The sequence below is a fragment of the Phacochoerus africanus genome, chromosome 9, assembly GCF_016906955.1.
Source record: "Phacochoerus africanus isolate WHEZ1 chromosome 9, ROS_Pafr_v1, whole genome shotgun sequence".
Classification (NCBI taxonomy): Eukaryota; Metazoa; Chordata; class Mammalia; order Artiodactyla; family Suidae; genus Phacochoerus; species Phacochoerus africanus.
In genome coordinates, this window is record NC_062552.1 from 19,655,669 (window position 1) to 19,671,997 (window position 16,329).

General features: G+C 47.9%; 1 protein-coding gene across 1 annotated transcript in view; it reads right to left on the bottom strand.

Moving 5' to 3' along the window:
* The window catches only part of RIPOR2 (RHO family interacting cell polarization regulator 2), a 117,097-nt gene that overhangs the window by 26,810 nt on the left and 73,958 nt on the right, over window positions 1-16,329 (bottom strand). Inside the window, 8 exon segments of the mRNA XM_047794766.1 lie at window positions 3,071-3,303; window positions 3,306-3,436; window positions 3,438-3,569; window positions 3,571-3,743; window positions 7,739-7,868; window positions 9,595-9,743; window positions 10,007-10,132; window positions 11,366-11,409. Of these exon segments, the coding sequence (XP_047650722.1) occupies window positions 3,071-3,303; window positions 3,306-3,436; window positions 3,438-3,569; window positions 3,571-3,743; window positions 7,739-7,868; window positions 9,595-9,743; window positions 10,007-10,132; window positions 11,366-11,409 (1,118 nt within the window).

Sequence of the window (16,329 nt, forward strand, 5' to 3'; positions counted from 1 at the left end):
TCCCGAGACCGGGGCGCGCTATCTAAGGCACCTGTTCCAAAGGATTAATGAAACAAATCCTAGAAACAGAAAATGACTCGAAGTGACCTAATCCACATTCTCTAGGTAAGTAGACTTAAACATCAATTTTACATTCACAGTATGTACTTTCTTTGAACCTCAAGGAAAAAAATAAATGGCCCGGTCATGGTAAGAAGCAGCCGTGCTCCCTCCACAGCTCTGGCTTGGAAGGAATAAGTTCCATCACTTCCCTGGGTGGACCCAGGAATTATGTGAGCAAGTCCACTTCCACTCTGAGGTCTGCAGAATGCTATACTGCTGGACATTAAACAGAAACATTACAGCGTAAGACCAGTTGCTATGGATACAGAGCCGGAGAGAAGGCTTCCTAAAGAGGCAAGAGAACGTTGGAGGTGTGTGTGGGGGGGGGGGGGGTGCATTTAACGGGGACAAATGCTGCAAGTCAGGAGAACTAAATGTCCTCCATCCAGTGAGGTAACACCCCTGCTGACTTCTTAACAGGGGGCGGGATGGGCCTTGAAGGGATCTGAGTCTCTGACACTCAAGATGGCACAAGGCATACAGGAACCTGTCTTTCAGTCTTTTACATCAGAGTTGTTTCATTCACCCTCAGTGATCTCCGTCCAAGAGGCAGCATCATTTAGTTTCTGATCCTCAAGAGGTTTAGCATCCTAGGAACGTGAAGGAGGAAAAAAAGAGAAAGCTTTGTCCAGCTGATGCTTTAATTCTGGTTCGAGACAGAGCCACTTGCCCCAGACCTAGACTCTCAAAAGGAAGAGGAGGATCCAGTCCCAACTCAGCCCTCTTCTAGGGTCTTCTTTCCTAGGCCGTATCTGTAGGACCTGATCTTGCACAGTCCGAATGTGTTTCAATAGTGATCATGGTAAAGAAAGGGGCGGTGAAGGATTTCAGTAGCAGGATGATTTTGGAACAACAGCAGATTGAAATAATACTCTGGAAACAAACCTGTGACCACCAGGTTTTTGTAAGACTAAGAGAAGACTTGCTTAGTGCTTCCCGGTGCACTGAGCTACTGATCAACACCCTAGGTGCCTGGACATGGGGCTGCCACCACCACTGGCTCTCTCTTTTGGGGAAGACCCAAGCCACAGCAGTGAGAACCAGTTGAGTCACCAGGGAATTCCACCACTGGTTTCTTCGAGGCATTTTGCTTTAGGTGAATCTACTGTGTCTTAGTTCTTTACATTGCACACCTCTCTGTCCAGTAAGCAAATCTGGTCAACTGTGCAGACAAGAGCTTGCTGAGGGGATAAAAGATGATTCCACTGGAGCAAAGACAAGCGGCCTCCATGCATGAGTCCCAAGCTGACACTTTTGAGTTATGTGTTACAGGAAGCAGCTCCGAGTGCCCTCCCCTGCTGCTCAGAGGCTCTACCTACAGCTGACTCAATTGGTCGTGAGCATTAGAGGACATGGAGAGTCGGAGCATGAATAATCACCTGCCCTGGGCAAGCGTCCCTTCCCAAGCTAGGTCAGCATGACCAGAACCGTCAGAGAAGCCTTGGGAATGTAGTTTCAAATGCCACGGGGATGGCCACATTTTAACAGTCACACCTAGGGACACAACAGCCTTCTGTGAGGTGACTCTCTGCCCTGGAGCCATATTCTCAAGCCTATTTTATAGAACAGGTCCCCAAAGAATTGATCTTTTAAGAGAAAGGACCCAAGTTCTTTTCTCTGGCATTCTAAATCAGAGGGGCAAAACAAAGACTGCAAGGAGTGGCAGTGGGATTCTGGACAAAAATTCCAGTTCTGTCTTCTCGGGCAGTGTTTTTAAAAAATTTAATCTGTACACACAAGCGGAGACAGATACATTCTGGGGGTAGCAACAGTGATCTCATTATTAGGGCCTTCCTGCCCAAGAGTAAATGTCCCCTGTCGCTCCCACCTTCCCATGTTTATCCTGAGTTCTGATTAGGAGCAGCACAGAGGAAGATATATCTCTGGTGGAGTCGAGGTTCTCTGGCTTCTAGATTATTCTCAGGTGGGATTCATTTGGGCCAAATTGCAGAGGATGGAATCCTCCAGGAGCTGGCGCCCTGGGGTGCGGGTGGGGAGATGCCTGGGGCCCTCACATCCTCTGTCTTCAGGGGACTTTTCTGCATCCCTGATACTCCGACAGCTACTTCTCCAGTAACATCTTAATGAGATGATGATGCTCAAAAGGCCACCATTTCACATTTGGGGTTTGAATGATGGACTCTGGGAGTGCCGGAGCTGAGACATTCATTTAACTCCGAATCATTTTCCTTAAGTCGATCGGTTGTCAGGAAGATAAAAATTAATAGGCACTACTCGTATTAAAACTCAGTGCTGGAGCTCCTGCTGTGGCTCAGCGGCAATGAACTCCACGAGGATTCATGAAGACTTGGGTTCCATTCCTGGCCTTGCTCAGTAGGTTAAGGATCTGGTGTTGCAGTGAGTGGTGGTGTAGGTTGCAGACGCAGCTTGGATCCCGTGTTGCTGTGGCTGTGGTGTAGGCCAACTAGCTATAGCTCCGATTAGACCCCTAGCCTGGGAATTTCCGTATGCCACACCTGGGGCCCTAAGAGGACTAAAAATAAAAATAAATAAACTTGTCGCCAAATCCAATGTCATGAAGATTTTATTTTTTAATTTTTTTGGTCTTTTTGCTGTTTCTTGGGCCGCTCCTGAGGCATATGGAGGTTCCCAGGCTAGGGGTCTAATCGAAGCTGTAGCTGCGACCAGAGCCACAGCAACAAGCCGCCTCTGCGACCTACACCACAGCTCATGGCAACGCCGGATCATCAACCCACTGAGCAAGGCCAGGGATCAAACCTGCAACCTCATGGTTCCTAGTCGGATTCGTTAACCACTGAACCACGACGGCAACTCATGTCATGAAGATTTTAAAAAGCCCAAAAAACTCAACGCCATTTACATGATGATTCCCTACTGATTTTATGATGGGATGGGATTAAAAAGATAGGCTGGCTATTTTAAATAGAATGTTGGCTTAAGACATGTGTCTCCAAACCTAATCCAATTTCCCTGAAAAGGTACTTACTTTGAGAATATCATCCAAGTGCATGACTTCTTGGTTCAGATCCTGAAACTCCTTATACTGCTCTTTATGTGGTTCTAACGCAAGGAAAAGCCCATTAAACGCATCCTCTAAGCTTCCGTCTAGGAAGGATCTACAGCCGTCGGACTCGCCGCTGACCGAGCCCTCCGAGAGCAGCCTCTCGGTGGCCGCAGGCACCTCCGCCGAGGTGAGCCTCTTCACCAGCTGCTTCGTATGTTTCCTTCGAAAGCGTCCAGCTCCACAGGCTTGAGTTCAGAGGTCTCCTCGGACTCGTGCAGCAGGGCATCCGCCACGCCCTTCTCCAGGAACAGGCGCTCCGCCTGGCACCCGCGGGCGCTCGGGAGGCCTCGGCTTTTTTGGGCACCTCGGTGCCTCCCTCCGCGTGGGGCTGGGACCCCGCCCTTCGCCCAAGGAGCTGCCGGAAGGCGCCGAGCTGGAGTCATCGGTGCCCTCCTGCTGGGAGGCCGGCTGGCGGGGTTCAGCTCGGCGGGGTGACGGTGATTTCTGGATTGGCCGAACCCGCGCTGGGCAGAGAGCCGGCCGGGCTGGCGGTGAGGGTGCTGTCCCCGTGGGGCAGGTCGCTGAAGCTGAGGGACAGTGGCATTTTCTCCTCGGCTGCCTTCCCATTTTCAAAGATGTCATCCGGTAGATTAGACTGTGGATAAAGGGCAAATTTATGATTATTTTAAATGCAAAGGATGCCTCCGCATGATGCATTTTCAGACAAAATCTAGGGCAATTAAAACCAGACCTTTCATAATATTAACATTGTATTTGTTGACTCTGTGTGTGTGTGTGTGGTGTAAAAAGAAAACAAGCCTTTAAGACCTCGATTTCCATTGTTGAAACTAGGTGAAGTTCACTGCACTATTCTTGGGTTTGACATTTTTCAAAAGAAAAAGGTGGAGGGCAGGGAAGCAGTGCTTGTTTCCTAAATCCCAGGATCTCACAAGATTTGGCAGCCGTGGTTACCAACAACACCACCCTTTTTTTTTTTTTGGCATCGCTCTTAAAAGACTTTCCGACATTCATGCCATTTCACTCAAAAGACATGATGCTTTGTTCTGCTTCAAGTTCTCATAAATTATTTCTTGAAAATCTCTACCCACAACCCCCAAGCCCCGGAAAATGATTAATTCAGCAACCGTGCTCCAAAGAATTTGAGACCAGGAATGTTTGCAGAGCTTCTATAAAAAGAGGAGAGAAAGACTATTAAACTGACCGTTATCTTCCAGGGCTGCCAAGCCCAGGGCTCCCAGGGTGTCTAGAAATCCCGAGCACCCTGTCAGGCAGCCCCAGGCTGGGCGAGGTGGGCTCTGTGATCCGTGAAGCAGAACTCAGAAGGCATAGGTCAGAAATATCCAGGTAACCAAGATAATTCGTTTATGCCGGTGTTAAAACAATTTCTAAGTCACCTTTCCTGATGTGGGGGCTGTGGACGGTGTCCAAGTGCCAAAGGTTGTTCTGTAGGAAAAGCTTCCTCGTTATTTGAGCTCAGCGCCTTCAAAGTGAAATCTTTCTCTTGGATTCCAGATTTGATTAAGTAAATGCTAAGTACCTATTTTAATTATATATAAAGCAACGGATGATCACTATAGTGCTGGGAATAGGGCCAGGAGACAAAAAGTGTCACAGCAGGTGAAATGGGGAGCAGACAGAAGGAGGGTCCCGTCCTCCTCCTGCAGCGCCCTTGGGTCCTTTGGACCCGTCTCTGCTGGATCTGGGCCACCAGATCCCAACACTGGTATCACTTCAACCCAAACTCTCCATTCTCTGGTTGGAAGGTGGTTTACTTTAACCACAGGGTGACTAAAAGGCTGTGTCCCTGGGGCACTCAAATGACCTCCGCAGGCTCAGTTTCTTTGCCGCTACAAAATCTGCGATTCTGGGTTCTGGGGTTCTGGGGTGGTCGAATTCCAGGGATGGTCCTCGGGAGGGGACAGGCTCCTCTTGCTGCCTACAGCTCCTTCACTCCCCCTTGCCCCCCCCCCCGCCCTCCGGTTGTCCAAACAGGCTTTGTGCTTCCAGAAAAGATGGAGGAGGAAACTTCCAGAGAGGGCTCAGGGGAGGCTGGCGTCCAGCTCCCTGCACTTCCCCGGTGTCCCCTGGGCCCTCTGGGTGGTCCTGCCCCAGGCCCACCTCTCTCATCTTCAGCTCTGAGGGAGAGGGAGGCGCTGGCTAAGGCTGGGGACCTGGATGGTCAGGATGCTTATTCAAATTCCAAATTCCTCTCCAGCCCTTTCTCACTCGAGGCTCCCCTTCCCAAACCCATTGTGCCTGTACTTATGTGGCAAAAGTTGCCTTAGATTAAGTTGAGAGGCTCTGCTGAAGGGGACGCAGGGCCCACTAAGGGGGTGGTGGTGGAGACAGACCCGGTCCTGGAACTCAGCCCTGGGAAGGAGGAGGGGGAGTGCCTTCTAGAAGGAACACAGTCTGGGAGATGTTGAAAGGGAGGGTGCCTTTGGTGGACAGTGGGGGGAGTGAGGGGGGCTGAGGCAGAGGATGAAGCATGGAGAGATGAGAGGGGGGCCTGGGAAACGGGGCCAGATGGGACCGGCTGCTCTGAGGAGTTCGTGTGGCCAGAGGAAGCCATCACATTTTTTTTTCCTGATCTTGCTCTTGTTTAAATTATTCAATGAAAACCTCTACCAACTCCCTCCACAGCCTTCTGCCTTGCAGAATATGAGCATGAATATACACATGACTTTGACAGCTATCAGCTGTATCAGCTGTGGTCTTTTCACACGTGCTTCCATGCGTATCTTTCCGCATTCACTCTCCCCAGTCTCCTTGGAAACTATTAGAGGGTAGCCTGGTCCTTTTCACTGTGGTTTTTTATTCAATGAATAAGATGTTTTTTGTTTTTTGTTTTGTCTTTTTAAGGCCGCATCTGAGGGATATGGAGGTTCCCAGATTAAGGGTCACAACTGGAGCTGGAGCTGCCCGCCTACACCACAGCCACAGCAACAATAGATCTGAGCTGCATCTGTAACCTGCACCACAGCTTATGGCAACTCCAGATCCTTAACCCACTGAGTGAGGCCAGGGATAGAACCCGAACCTCATGGTTCCTAGTTGGATTCGTTTCCGCTGTGCCACGTCGGGAACTCCAGATGCAAGTATTATTATTACTAACCAGAGGACTCCTAATCCTTTCCTTTCTGGACATTCAAAGATACATGTCTGTAAAGGGAAGAATATTCCATCATGTGTGTACGTGTGTGTGTGTGTGTGTGTATTCTCTTGTGACATAATGGACAACACATACAATGCAGGATACCTACTGCATTCCTGATTGCAAATTAAAGAGTTTGTTTTACTATGGTAGTATCGAATTGACAACCACAACAATACACTAAGGCTAAGAGCCTCTTTCAATAAAAACAGCTCTAGGAAAATCAGTTTAAATCCTCCTAAGTTCCATAGAAGCCAGTTTCTGAAGGCTACAAGAAACTTCTGTAGCCTGAAGATATTAGCAATACCTTAGCTGAAACTGTAAACAAAAATCTTCTTTGCCCTTAAGTATAACTGTATTTTTTTTTTTTTCAAATGACAATCTCGTTACCATGGATATCTTGGCCACAGCGCAGAAAAGCCACAGCACAAAAGCAGAGATCGTGGGAAGGAAAGGACACACGGCCTCTCTCACGAAGGTGCATGCATGACCAACGTTCCCACCCCAGGGACAGGGGACCTGTGACCATCATCCAGTGAGCCAGAGAGGAGACACAACGAGAGGCATGCCCAAGCACACAGGCCACGAGCCCCCGGAAGGCAAGCATATCACACCCAGGCAGGCCACCCCCACTCACATAGAACTCTAGCACGGCCTTGGGTCTCAGCCTGAGGGAGGGCAGGTCACTGAAAGAGCGGCTGCGGTGCAGCTTGGCAAAGAAAGAGTCTTGCAAGGCACTCAAGACAGACAGCCTTGGCTTGTCTGGTGAAGGATGCAACCATCTCTTCAGAAGTCAAAGCAAGATGGGGGAGTTAGTGGAAAGCAGCAGGTTACCATGTTTTCATTAGCTTTTTAGCAAGCATTTCGGATTAAAACAAGGAGGCCGTTATCTATATCCACTTCTTTGAAAGGCTGGTCCTTAGAGAATGTGCAGAAAAGTCTACAGGTGTTGATCAAAGTAACAGGTGAGGGGGGCGAGGGGCGGGGAAAGACAGAAGAGGTTTACCACCTGGGCACGGGTGGTCAAAAGCATCTTGGAGCGCGCTTTCTTAGTCACCGTTAGGTGGAGTGAACTTGAATTGTAACATTACAGTCGGCCCTCCGTATCCGAGGGTTCTGCATCGGCGGGGAAAAAAAATTCCAGAAAGTTCCAAAAAGCAAAACTTGACTTTGCCAATTTTCTGGCAACTATTTACATATCCTTTATGTTGTAATAGGTTTTATAAGTCATCTAGAGGTGATCTAAAGTATCCAGAAGGATGTGCATAGGTTATGTGCCAACACTGTGCCATTTTACATGAGGGACCTGAGCATCATTGGGTCTTGGTATCAAAGGGAACCACTCCCCTACAGATACCCAGGGACGACTGCATTAGGAATTAGTGAGACGCCCTAACACCGTATGCTAAGCGTTTCAAATGCTGGATGCAGGCACTCGGGCTCATCATCTCCTCCAGAAATCACACTGAACTTACAAAGAAGGCGTGGTCTTTGAAGGTGGGCGTTTCCGGGGTGCCCTGGCTGTACATGGACATTCTTCTCTGCAGGGCGGCCGCCTTGTTCCCAGCCCCCGAAGATGGGGTCATGTCCTCCACGTCGAAAGGACTGCAAAACAACAAGTCCCCGTGAATGCACGTCTGTTAAAATCACCTATAATCACTGGACCGCAGGCCAAGAAAGCACCTCATCACGCTAACGGAAACTCAAACCAGTGGGAACTGGGCTGGTTTGGGCCAGACTGGTCTGTCAGCAAACAAACCAAGATAACAACAAGTGGAGCAGAAAACGGAGTCTAGACTGGCCCAAGGGACTGGAGATTATGGTCACAGCTTTAGGCACAATTTATATGGACCCTGGATACTGGATAAATCGGCTTCCTCATTCATACAAGAGACATAAATATATTAAAGCTTGTTCCAACACAAGATGTTGAAGTCTGTAAAAATTCCGGGGGCTTTGCAAGGACAGTTACTTTAATGATATGGAGAGTAACAGACTATTGTTTGGTCCTAAAGAAAACACTCTTGCTCATTTCTGTTGACCCAGAGCCTCTTGCGTGATCGAGAGAAAAACAGCCTGTTCACAAGGACACCATTTATCATCACGCCAAGTAAATCCAGCAAGAGGCCTGGCCTTGCATTTGAGATGCCAATGATTACAAGTTCTTAGGAGAGAGGGGCTGGGCAAAAGGTGCGGACACTGTTTCAATGACAAGGCACCAGGTCTCTGCTGCTTCCAACGGTGACCCTCTCAGGTGTATAGGGGGCCCTGAACATGAATACTCTGCATGTCCAAGTTGCTTGGTAATATACCAGGGGCTTAAGATCAAATGTTGCGAGCAACCAGTGTTTAATAACTTATCATGACCTTTCTCACTGGGCAACTTCAGAAAGCTACTTTTAAGTTCCTTGCTTTGGCAAAAGGTATCCCTTGCCCTTGGCAACATTCTCTTTTAGCAGATAGAGTGTGGAGAGGCTAAAGTTAGCCAAAATTTTCCAGGGCAATCAATATAAGATGTATGAAATAACAAGGGCTAAGCAATGAAAACAACCATAGCGAGAATCGGGGTCTTTCTGTGGGCAAAATAACTCATATTGGGCAATTATTTTCTTTCAAGTTACTTGACTTGAGCGATATATTTCTTTATATACATTTAAAGGTTGAGAAGGAGGGGAGGAGGCAGAATAGAACATTTAAAACCACGAAGCCAGGAGTTCCCTGGTGGCCTAGCGGTTAAGGTCTTGGTGTTGTTACTGCTCTAGGGCGGGTTCCATCCCTGGCCTGGAAAGGGAAATTCTGCATGCAGCTAAAAAAAAAAAAAAGTAAATCAAAGAGGAGAGTAATGATGAGGGTGAGGAAAAAAAAAAGTAAATCAAAGAGGAGCGTAGTGATAAGAGCGAGGGCTCTCCAACTTTGACACAAGTGAACATCACGTGGTGAGCTTGTCGAAGAGATTCTTGGGCCCGGACAGATTCTGGCACAGGAAGTTTGGGTGGCACCTGAGAGTTCACTTCCATATCAAGCTCCCTGGAATCCTTTTTTTTTTTTTTTTAAATTTTATTGGAGTGTAGTTGATCTACAGTGTTGTTAGTTTCATGCGTACAGCAAATTCAATCAGTTAGGCGTAGACATATATCCATTCTTTTTCAGATTCTTTTCCCACAGAGGTGGTTACAGAATATTGAGTAGATTTCCCTGTGCTATACAGTGAGTCCTTGCTACTTATTTATTTTACATACAGTAGTGTATACATGGCCACATGCCACCGTTGGAACACCTCGAGCCTGCTGCACATATTTTAATGTGATGAAATCAAAAAAGGGCAACTTACTACCAGGTGATTTCCAGGTTGAGTTTGATGGTGCCAAGGTCATTGATGTCCACGGCCACCACCTGAGGTCGGGCTGCAAACAGCTCTTTGGTCTCGCAGGTCACGCTGCCGACCAGGAGGTGAGTGGCCAGCCCTTTGAGTTCTGTGACCTGGGAAGAGAGGGAAGAAGGCTTGCAGGATGGCAGAGGACGTGGCCAGGTCAGGCATTTCGGAATCATATCCGAAATCAGAGGTGGATGTTTCCGAAGGCCATCTCACATTTACCCTGCCCGCTCTGACGCCAGGGCAGGGCTCTGTGATGTACACAAGGTCTGTGGGGTGGAGGGGCAGCAGGCGGAGGTCATGGACACAGGCCTTCCACGAGGGACCATCCAGCCGTGGCACCAGGAGAGAAAAGCTGATGATACTGTACCTTGATGGAAATCAATCCAACGATCAAGGGCAGGAACACCATTTCCTCTCCATCCCAGCTCTGTTTGCCATTGACTTCGATTCTGCCTTTCAGTTTCCACCTCTGTCGGCCATACTTCATGAAAATCTGGGGAGAAGACGCCAAAGGGCCCTCAGGTTCCACTGCCCTCACCCCTTTGCCCTACCAAACACCAGCATCAAAAGGGCAAGTCAGGAAGCGGCTGCAGCTCCTCCTGGTCCCCAGCAGCCTCACTCCACCCACTTATTGCTGGGTCTTCCAAATTCCCTGGGGTGGAGCAGAGGATGAGTGGGGACTTTCAAAAGGGCGTAAGTCCTGCTTCTCTAGGACAGAAGGTATGAATTGCTTTCTTTAGAAAAAGGTCATTGCATCGCGCCCTTCGGCTCCCTCATGTCAACCAGCTCTTTCTCTGCTTAGTTCTGCTTCAACAGAACAACAACTGGATTCATTCTCTACACTCCCCTGCTCCTTTAGAGAGATGGGGAACCATCTGCTAAAATCTACTGAGTGGCCAGAAGCAAGAAATAAGACATCCTCCCTCTGGATGAGGGAGATAGAACTGGACAAGGATTTTGAAATCTGCCATCCTCTGGGCAGAGGGTGTACAGTCTCCTTGGTCAGACAGCTTTGCTGTTTAGAGGAAGATACGTTCCCACCATCCTGCCCCCACCCCCGCCCGGCCGAGAAGAGTGATTGTAGAGGGTTTGGGAGGAGATACATGAAATAATTATGTAAGTTTCCTTCTGAAGAGAGAAAAAAAAATATATGTGTGTGTGTATATATATATATATATATATATATATATTACTTTATGGAGTATATTTTTCTAAAGGAAGATCCAGATTCCATTCTTCTTTAATCATGATACTTATGAGTCATCATAATCCTGGATTGACTCTTGGGTCAGGAAAAAAAAACTGCTATCAAGTACAATATTGGGACACGCGGAAAACTGTAAATATAGATCACACATCAAATGACGTTAGCTAAAGGGTCAATGCTAAGTTTGCTGGTGTTGGGAATTGCACAATGTTTAGATGAGAGAATGTCTTTCCATATTCAGGAAAATAATCTAGGATTATGATATCTGTGCATTCATCTAACATGGTTCAGCAAAATTGTAACAACAGCAATAATAATAATAATGAAGCAAATGTGACATCATGTTAAACAGTAATGTCTAGATGACTTGTATATGGGAGGTCTCATACTCATGTCCAAATTTTCTCATTGGCCCAAACTCCTTTTTCAAAATATAAATTTTTTAAAAAAGACAACGAAGAAGTAAAATAATGACAACCGACTCCCTCAAGTCCAACATCCAGGCGACCCCATACTTACTTCATATTGGTCCCCAGGACAGAGGCGAGCAAAACCGGCCAGACCTGTAGGCAAGTGATTGGGATCAGAGGTGCAGAATCTATTTTCCCTCTTTACAAACCCACGCTGGCACATTTATAAAACTCAAAGTGTCACACATTTGCGAAAACTCACATAATAGTTTCTGGGGACCATCTGTGGATACAGCTATTATTGAGAATTTCATCCACCACAGTGAGAGGACATTCTATACTGGGGTGATGGAAGAGGTGCTCTAGGGGGCAGAGAAGGCTGTTCCTTCTATAAATAGCCCCTTAAGTTGTGAGACTGTGGGAGGGAAGAATCTGCTTTCCACCTGTCTCACGGGCTCTTGCCAGCCTTGAGATGACAGCAAGATCCAGGGAGGTGTAAAAAAGTACCTGCTATTATGACTCTCTGTCAGTAGATGGCAGCAACTCAACAGTTAGTCACCTCTACCTACAGCCTTAGCGCATCCATTAACAAGAACAATGTGACAAGCCTCTTCCAAACACTCACTGAAATGAGGGCAGAATTAAAGAAGCCAATTTTCACTAATACTTTTTTTGAGAATGAGTCTTTTGTTTTGAATACTTCTGAAAGAAAGTACCATCAAGTGATTTTTATAAATCAGAATTGGCTGGATGTGCCAATTCTAATAAAACCCTAAGCCAGCACTCTTTAAAAACCTCTGCAAACTTGTTCAGGATTCATCTACTGCCTGTATATAAGCAACAGGTGTGCAATTACAAGTGAAGTCTGGTTAAAAAACAAAACAAAAAACCCTAAAAAATTGATCTAATATCAGTGCTGGATAAAGAAGAGTAAAGGGGAAAATCCTTTGAAGCTTTTTTTTCCTCCCTACAAAATCACCAGAAATTTCCTAGCTGAAGAACTTATCCAGATGGGAGAAGGCTACTTTGTAGTGATGTTTTTGAGCTCCTCAGCCCATGTTATTAAAGCTAAAATTTTTGGTGGTGGCCCACTCTGATTATAACTGTAACGTGGCATGAGGCCATAGGCGGGGCAAAAGCAGGCCCGGGTGTGTGCTGTGCTCTTTCAAGTCCTAGCCGCTTGTGTAAGCCACTTGGTAGGACTGATCGCAGAACTGAAAGTAACAGCGGGGCAATTACAGTTACCACCTCGTGTCTCTCAAACCTGGCCCGGTTTCTTGGAGACTCTGGTCTGAGGCCTGCTGGGATTTTCAGTTGGGGAAAGCTTTGTGTTTTCTCAACAGTCTTGGGGATTTCTGCAGCATTGTCCACAAAGCTTTCATTACGGCCACTTTTCCAAAACCCATCGTGGGGGTTTGCACCCAGGGATGGGCATAGACAGATGGAGGGGGTGAGGGGACTTTTATTTCCAGGGGACATCTTCCTGTATCTGTGGATGTCTGACTGTAAACATGCATTACGGATCAAACAGCTCCTCCAGGGAGTTCCCGTTGTGGTGCAGTGGTTAACGAATCCGACTAGGAACCATGAGGTTGCGGGTTCGGTCCCTGCCCTTGCTCAGTGGGTTAATGATCTGGCGTTGCCCGTGAGCTGTGGTGTAGGTTGCAGATGTGGCTCGGATCCCGCGTTGCTGTGGCTGTGGCATAGGCTGGTGGCTGCAGCTCCGATTAGACCCCTAGCCTGGGAACCTCCCTATGTTGTGGTAGCGGCCCAAGAAATGGCAAAAAGACAAAAAAAAAACCCACAAAAAACAAAAACAAAAACAAACAAACAAAAAACAGGTCCTCCATAGCCTTGTTCTGAAGGCCCAGGTGCTACTGTATGCAGTTGCCCACCCTGTCCTTCCTTTGCTCAAGGACCATTCTGCCAGAAGAATGCACCCCCGCCCCCCGCTTTTTTTTTCCCACTTCTACCAGAAGAATCTCTCTGAGAATCTTCCTTTCCAAAGATAAAAAATATCACACATGTTGGCGGGCAGCATGTACACAGAGAAAAGGCTGGTTGGATAGTCGTGACAATTTCAACAAAGTTTAGCACTGGGGGGTGTGATTCTGTAGCTTAAGGAAGTCACACTTTCTAGTCCAAGGAAAACAGCCAGACAGCTGAAGAACCAGGAGCTCCCGTTACAGGCCTGACTGATTTACTGACCAGGCATGAATAATGCACATTTTACTGGCTCCCTGGTAGATGTTCCCCCTACCGAGTCTGCAGCTGCCCTGGAAGCTGTGGGGCCCAACACAGACTCTGGGATATACACACTGCCCGGAACTGGATTAGAAGTAGGGGATAACTGAAGAGAGGAAGTGGTTTTCCGTAAGAGACCACATCCTTTCATCTCCCTCCTGGTGGATACTTCGCAGGCCAAATGCTCCCTCTTTGGCCTGGCACTTGAGCCTCTTCACAGTCTGGTATCAGGGAGCTCCCCAACACGTCCCCCCAAATCCTTTCATTCTAATGCAAAGGTTACACTGGGGAGCCCCCCCTCTTCACTGCTTCCCTCCCCAAAAATAGGTGGGTGGCATCCTTCTCACCCCTTCCCCAGGCTTCTAAGCAATAGGGCATGCTGTTGGTCTAGGAAGTCATTTATTCCACTGAATGAGAATGCACTGGCTCATACCTCCATTTTTTCCATTAGACTATATAGAAGTCCAGGCCAGGGACCACGCCTTGAGGATGCAGCCAAGAGCTTGGTCAAAAGCAGGGGCTCAGTGAGAGCTTGATCGGTTGTCTTTCCCATCATCCCCGACCCACCCCAAAACCCCATAAAATGATTGTTGTCTGTGTGGGGGTGGGGCAAAAGGGAAGTGTGGAAGGGTGTGGCAGGAGGAAGTTGGGTTAGGTCGGAGAATGTTGTGAAATATCCCCAGTTTATGTCAATACGTATGTTGGGAGTCGTCGTTGTTGTTTTTCCTTTTAATCAGAATGCATAACAGATAAGAAAGTTGCTACCTGCAAAGATGCAAGGTTTCTTGGCAGCGTGAGGGGGCGTCCTTCCACGGGGGTGTAACCCTTGACAGGCTTCATAGGAATAGCTTGAGTTCTCGTGTTAGATTAGGAAAGTGGAAGTGAGATAAATCAATAATGAAAAAGGAGGATCAGGTGCAGGTTTGAGCGACCCCCTGAACCCAGACAGAAGCCAGGGATGCTCATCAGTCAGGAGAGAGAGAACGACATCGAGGGGCAGAGACGGAAGAGCTGTTCTCTAGCTGGGCGACCACTCTCCCGGGGGATGGGACCAAGGCCCAGATCTGATGGGTGGGCCCCCTTCTCTTACCCCCACTCCCGGGGTGCCTGTGTGCTGGATAGAGGACAACACTCCCGTAGAAGAGAACATTCTTTGAGCAACAGTTAAGTATCCACTCAGCTCTGTCAGAACTTCCCACCTCATATGGGCTGGGGTGGGAAGGCACTAGGAGCCAAGAACCTTGGGATTCAGTTTCAAGTTTGACTCCAACATACTGTGTGACTTCTGGGCCAAGTCCCTCAACCCCACGCCCCATTGATAAAATGGGGAAATGATTACCCCACGCCAAACTGGGGCATTCGACTATACTGAGCATCAGGAATAGGGGAAATACGGTACTGCATGTATTAACAGTGAGAAGATGGGCATGATGGGAATTTCCTTTAGCTGTAAGGCCCTAGACCCTGCTGGCCTGCGTGGATGGTGTCAGAGAGTCTGAGAAGGAAAGAGAAGTGTTTTCTGCTAAATGCTGACTCAGGGCAGTGATGGTTCAGAATCAGGCTGCCGACAGAATCATCCCAAGAATGAAAAATATATACATTCCAGGGCCCACCCTGACTTGCTGAGATGGGGTCAGGGCCCGAGTGGTTTGAGAACCACTGACTCAGGTGAGGACCCAACCTGAAGAAAACACACCTCAAAAACTGACAAAGCACAGAAAACCCACCACAGCATTAAAGTAAGTGTTGAGACTTGACAGTGAATAACAAACTGTCTGACTAGAGGACCTGCTGGAGAGAAGAAGGCAGGCCTGTGGGAAGCGGGAGGTCAAGGTCAGGTTGATTCCAGATACACTAACTCAGAGTAGCTCGACGGGTGCAGTACAGAAAACTGCAGGAAACTCTCCCTCCTGAATTAGATAACTCATTCAGACAATGAAGCTCTCCCGTTGAGCACTTACAAAAACAGTGTCCCCTTCCTAGTCCCTTAATTGCCAAAAGTAGACAAGAAGGTGATTAAATCCCCATTAGTAACCCAGCGATCTGGCTGCTAGGAAACCTCAGGAAAGGAACTGTGCACGCATGCCCCAGGCACCCCCAGGCCCCTCGCTGCAGGGAGTGGGCCACAGGGCGGAGGGCAAATGGATTTGCCCTGTTGGCTGCTCACCCAACAGGCCCTGAGCTGTAACTCTGACACCAGGGGGCCCCTCTGTTTTCTGCGACTAGAGTTGCTTTTTGTCCTGAAGATGCTCGTGGTACAGATCAACAATACTTTCAGGGTGGAACTTTCTGGAGTCAACACCAGAAAGGGGCTGGGGAAAAAAAGGAAACTGCACAGTCCTCAGGGGTTCAACACTACAGAACGTTTAAAAACGAAGAGATCGATAGCATGCGTCACAGGAAAAGGGAGCATAAAGGAACAAACAAAATGACACCACCAAGAAGCCCACAGACACACCTAGGACGAGGGCCATTCTGTAGAGCAATTGTTTCGATGACAAGTCAATGGTGGGAAAAAAACCAAGAGGGGTCTGTTTTAGATGCAAGGGAACTTAAAGAGTTACCTGATGCTTTAGATGCAAGCACACTTAAAAGAGTTGCTTAAAAGAATTATGGTGCAGGGACCTTGTTTGCATCCTGACTTGAACAAACCAAGTGTACAACTCATTTTCCAGATGACTGGGCCGTGTGCTCATGGAACGGATTCGTAACAAAGGCACATCCATTTTGCTAGAGGTGATAATACTTGGCACTGCAGTGATGTGCGAAGCCGTCCCTATTGTATAAGAGAGGCATGTGCAGTCTACTGGGGTACGATCCCAGAGCTGG